The following is a 6,000-nucleotide window of genomic DNA, read 5'->3' as shown; positions in this document are numbered from 1 at the left end:
AATAAATGCTTCAGAAAATTTTTAGTTTTATTTTAAACTGTCATCATAGAACAAATTCAGAGAAAACTTACTACAGAAAATAATTGTCGTATATTTTATTTTAAGAAAATTTTCACTCTTATTATAATAAAACTATTGATCAATAACTTAATGCAACAATTCCAGTTTGCATTTCTATGAATCAAATGCTGAAGTTTCAGAATCTGCTGTTCTTTTATAATCTAAAACGTGCCTGCGACTGAGAGTAAATCTCATGAACATGTCAATCAAAAGTAGTTTTGTTCTTAAATTGTTTCGAAAGAGAATTTGGCGATTGTTGATAAAGAGCTGCTAACTTGTATATGAAAGAAAACCATGTGAATTGGCATTCATTTGAAAAGGCGCTGGTGTTGCCAAAATGGCAACCTTTCCACTTCGAATGGCACGCCAGCGCCATGAAATTGGTAAATAGATCGACGCATGCGCTGCGTCGCTTCTTGTGTGACTTGTATCAGATGTTTCAAGATGGCGGCAGCGCCGAGACTGTGCTGCTCTCGGATAGGGAGTAATTCATTAATAAATAGTGGAAGATTATTAAGTGTCGATTCCAAAGTGGACGAGAAACGATGTCCAGAGACCTTACTCGACGTATGTGCAAAAGTGGTGGCCTTTCATATTCCTTTCCAAAGGATAGAGGAAAGATATGATCGCATTCCCGAACCTGTGCAGAAGCGGATTATTTACTGGTCCTTTCCTCGAAATGAGAGGGACATATGTATGTACTCCTCTCTTTCTAGTGATAGCAACAGTTGTAGTGATTACCAAAAACTTCCATTTTACCGTGGACTACGCCTTTACGAGAGCGGATGCGTGGAAAACGTTTTGCAAGTCGGTAAGTACTGTCCGAACTTTTTATCTCGAGCGAACAAAGAAAGCGGTCTCTCTTCTCTAATCCCCCCCGCTCCCTGGACGCCTAGGTGAGGCGGCAGTCAGACGTGCTAGCCGCAGGCTGGCTGGTGTACTTCGGCAAGCAGCTAGCGTTACGCTCGGGTCCCCCCCTTCATTAGCGCTGTTAAAAAATTCGTTCCCCATTTTTTTGTGTTCTCGGCGTCCTAGTACTTCGCATATTGCAAAAAAGCCCTTCTTATATTGCGCTGAGTCTCGCTAATGGAATAGCGCAGCTCAAATTCCTAGCGTCGACGAGACGTTCGATACTGCTGAGGGAAATTCTGCTGCTGTGCTGAACAAGCTTTTCTTCGATCCGTCCCTTTAATGATAATCGTCGGCGTTAGGCTTAGGTTTTTCCTCCCAATTCCATATCTGATTCACGCTTTACATCATTCTGAATAATATTATTTTCGTTATCTGCATCGGGCTAACAGCACAGGCGGATGGAACTACAGATGCTTATCATTTGCCTTATATGGTTCGTTTTAAGAGTGCGTTACATTTAATCTCTTCCAAATAAACAAAAATTATAATTTTTTTCATCATGAAAAAAATTTGTTTCTGAAATTATGTTCATATGAATATTTTTAGATATTCATATGAAAACAAAACAAGCTTTACAAATCATTCGCATATTATGTACATTAAATCCTCTTCCTTCCGTAAGATATTTATTTCTGTATAATTTTCAGATAAAAGAAATCCACCTAAAGAATTTTTATTGAGTCCCTATTTTTTAGTATAAACATGTCTGTAATGATTATAAAAGTTTAAATATACGTGACATTTTTTCACGTGAATTTTCGACATATATTTAAATAATATTTATTAAACTTAATGAAATAACCATAAAATAATCAGAACGCATTTAATTCGAACGATTAATTATTTTAATTAGTCTCGTTCTTTATTCAACTTTCAATGTTTGTTTTGTGCTTGTAAATTTACTTTTCCCACGAACGCACATTTTAATTCTCCATTGATCCATAATCAAATCCAGTTGTATTTGCGAATTGTTTAAAGGGTGGGGCATTTTGACCAGGGATGCTTAGGCTGAAGAAAGCAGATGAAAAAAATATCTTGGAAAACTGATGGAATACCTGTTCTGAAAGAGTCTGTGAAAGGGAATTTAATTCTAGACTTTTAAATGACGTAACAACAAAAACAAAACATTACTCTAGAGCTGCCGGATTTGGCGCGGTCGCGACTTGCTTGGCTACTAGTTTGCTATTTGTTTGTTTATTCTTTGGTAGCGTCGGTATCGTTTCTGGAATGCAATTACTTTTTTTGATGTTATTTTATCAGTTTTCCCTACTGTTTGAAATATTTCAAATAGAATAAATTCTTATGGATGTTTTTTTTATTTTTGAAGAATTAAAGGGAAATTTCGAATATAAATATTTTTTTATTGTATTTGAATTATTTATTTTTCTAAAGTAATGTTTTAGTCTGCTTTTAATTAATGATTGATGCAGATACTTTTAATAATGAATAACACATATTTATATATATTGAATAAATTTTAGATTGTCCTAAAAAAGTTTGATAATCACAGGCAATTAATTATTTTTTGAATCCATGCTTTTTTTATATTTTAACTTTCTGTGCAGATTTAATTATAAATAGAATATTTTAAAATTATAAAATGTTTTTTAATGGATTAATATAACACAACACACTAATATTTTTCTAATTTGTGTGTTTAAAAATTTTTAAAAATTCAATGTTTTGTCATTTTTTAAGATTTGTGATAAATTTTTAAAATTAAAATAGTAAATAGGGTATTTAAAATTTTTTTATATTTTGATTCATTCGAAATAAATTGTTTTCTTTAAATTCCACTTAATCATATAGTGACTGTAGAGTCTAAAATGTTCTTGAAATTGTTAATAATTCATGGATTTTTTTTATCATTTATTAATGAAAAATAAATCAATGTTTGTGAAGCAATATATACAACAATTAACTGACATGCATTTAAAAATACTTCCAGTGCTCGTTTTTTTTACAATAATTAAAATTATAATTGAATTTTTCAAAGTCTTCTATAGATATCAAAATTAAAATTATGTAAATATTTAAATTTTGTAAATTTAAATTTTGTATAATTTAAATTTTGTATATGTAAATTTATATATATATTTTGGATTAACTAATCAATATCTATGTACAATTTCTTTTACTAATTTTTTCTCAGATTTTAATATAAGATTTATTATTTTTTTTTATTCAAATACACAAGTAGGAAAATATTTTTTTAAAAAAATTATTATGAAAGATAATTTTATTTATTTAGATATGAAATTTTATTTGTAGATTTGAATTTAGTTAAAATATTTTGTTATTACTATTTGCAAAATATTTCTTAATTTCATGCCAGGATTTTTATTACATAGTGCTTAAAGTCACTTGTATGTTTAAATTTACATTTACTTCCATGGAAGTCATCAAATAATGGTAGTTAATATTAAAAAACAGTCCTTTTTTGTCTTTTTGATTATATGATATGATCATAATAATACTCAATACTTAGGTCATGGAATGACAAATTATTTATTCTTTTTCAAACAGTTATTTAATTAGCTGAAATTTCTTTTTGTTTATTTGCTATTTCATAAGTAACTGTTATTATATTAATTTTTGCTTGATAACTAATTTATGCTTTAGAATACATAACATTTATTTTATGTACTTTTTGCATTGAAATTTACATATTATTAGGGATTTTAACAATTTTTTTAAATGTTTCTTGAATATATGATTTTTTCCTTTAATACTTTTGCTTCTCATACTGAACTCAATAAACATTTATAATTATTAATTTTTTTTCCCTTCTTCAAGACTAAAGTTATTTTAAGTTTTAAATTTATCATAAAGCCTATATCATGAAGAGAGGAATTGCTGGAATAAAATCTATGAATAGCTTTCTTATGCCAAGGTTACTTTGATATAGGATCTATTGTAGAAAGCATGGACATGCAACTTTGATCTAATGCCCAATTTTTGTAAATATTGATACAAATTGTCCCTTGTCATTTAAACCTTGAAATTGTATAAGAAAAAATAAAAAGAAGAAATTAAAATGAACTTATACATCTGCTGGAAAGATATTTCCTGTTCATTAAATAAATAAGAAATGGTAATAATAGAATAATAAATTCTGTTAAATTTGAATGTTTTTGTTTTCTTTATAATTTAATTTCATGGAATTGATTTAAAATCATTATTCCACATTGTATCTGCATCGGCATATATTTAACTGATTAGTTTTCTTACATTTGATTAATATTGATAAAACCACTTTTTATTCTTAGAGTATGTCTAGGAAAAAGGAATTTATTTTTAAACCATCTTGCAGTAAAACTTATTGTGTAGTTTCTTAATTAAAAAAAATGAATTGAATTGTTTTAAATGCAATTTTTTAATTGAAAAAAAATGGCATGAAATTTTGTATGCTGGTAAATATGCTTTATTATATAAAGAAATTTTTCATTCGGTTACTTTCCAGTAAACTGAACTCTTAAATTATATGAAATGGGAGATTTAGTTCATTTCATTACATAATTAATTGAATGCCATCTTTATTATTGCATAATATATATTTATATACCGAAATACTAATAACATTCACTGAATAAATATGTAACATTAAGATAGCTTCAAAGATAGTTATTTTTATGAAGGCCTTAGGTTGATTTTTTTTAAATATGTTGTTGATTATTCTTTTTATTCATAGCCATTATATACATATTCCCCAATTTTAAAAGGATAGAAGATTGTCAAAGGAAGAATGTTGATATGTCTAATAATCTTGGTAGATGATTAAAAAAATTTTTTTGCTAGTACAAAGTAGTAAACATTAATTTTAAAAATTATTATTATTCTTTTTTTTTTTTCAGAAAAAAAATCATTAATTCATGGAATTTGTATTTCATGTCCTGTAATTTATTATATTGCATGTAAACTTTTTTTGTGAAGATTGTGTTAATTTTTAAAATTTTATTTTAAAATCAAGATCCCCCTTTTTTTTATTTGCTATTAAGCTAATGTCATATAATCAATTAAGTAATATATTTTAATCCATGAAAAAAATTCTTTGATCCTAAGTGTAGAATACAGTTTAATAACAGTAATATTGTTATTAAATCAAATGAAGGGATTTATTTTGAAAAATCTACTAATGAACTATATATTTTAGAATTTCATTTTTATATATATATATATATGGCAAGATTATATAGTTGGTCATTTAATATATCTTGTCATATATATTATTAATTCATGAATATTTCCATTATATAGCTCTAATAATTTCTAATCTTTGTTATATTCAGACAAAAATTAGAAATTCCAGAATTACTATATTTTGTGCATAAGTTTATACAAGAAATGATCCAAAGAAAAAAATGACCGGACATGCACATTCATTCAGGCTTTTCAATATTCCCCTAAAAGAAAAGGGGGGGGGGATGCTTTGTCATATAGATACTGTTTTATAATTCAAAATATAAAAATAAAATTTTGTTACAAATTATATTTTTTTTTACATTACTTTTGTCAAAATATTTAATAGCAATCACATATGTTTTACTAATGATTATAAATGTATTATAATAAGTCCGAAAAGAACCGAAATTGTATAATGAAATTTACAAATCATTTCCGATTATCGTGCATCTGTAAAAAATAAGAATGTTCTCCAAAAGTTTATATCATTGTTTTAAAATGTTATAGTAAGAGCAAAACATTTTTTGGCGAATATTTGAATTAATAGTTATTAGTATTAATTTTATTCAAAAGCATGAAAGTTTAAATAAAATTTTGGAAGTATAAATTGAATTTCCAGTTTATATTATTCTCTATAGATGTAAGAAGAAAATGGGTTTAGAAAAGAATGTAAAATTTCATCTTAATAATAATGTTTCATCTAATTGAACATTTCTTCTACCTTGACTTTTAATTGAACCGTCCATCTCACCTAACCTCATAAAATATCACACAACGAAAAAGATAAATTTCGAGTCTTTTATAAGTCACAATTATTAATAATATTTTTTTAAAACGAGAATACCT

General features: G+C 26.8%; 1 protein-coding gene across 1 annotated transcript in view; it reads left to right on the top strand.

Annotated features, from left to right (window-relative positions):
- The first annotated feature begins 502 nt into the window (after positions 1-502).
- Positions 503-6,000, top strand: part of LOC129963356 (zinc finger SWIM domain-containing protein 5-like) — a 98,729-nt gene continuing 93,231 nt past the window's right edge. Inside the window, exon 1 of the mRNA XM_056077685.1 lies at positions 503-871. Within this exon, the coding sequence (XP_055933660.1) occupies positions 505-871 (367 nt within the window). The 5' untranslated portion in view covers positions 503-504. The remainder of the gene's footprint in view (positions 872-6,000) is intronic.

The sequence above is a fragment of the Argiope bruennichi genome, chromosome 3 (assembly GCF_947563725.1).
Source record: "Argiope bruennichi chromosome 3, qqArgBrue1.1, whole genome shotgun sequence".
Lineage (NCBI taxonomy): Eukaryota > Metazoa > Arthropoda > Arachnida > Araneae > Araneidae > Argiope > Argiope bruennichi.
This window is presented reverse-complemented; position numbering and strand designations above follow the sequence as displayed.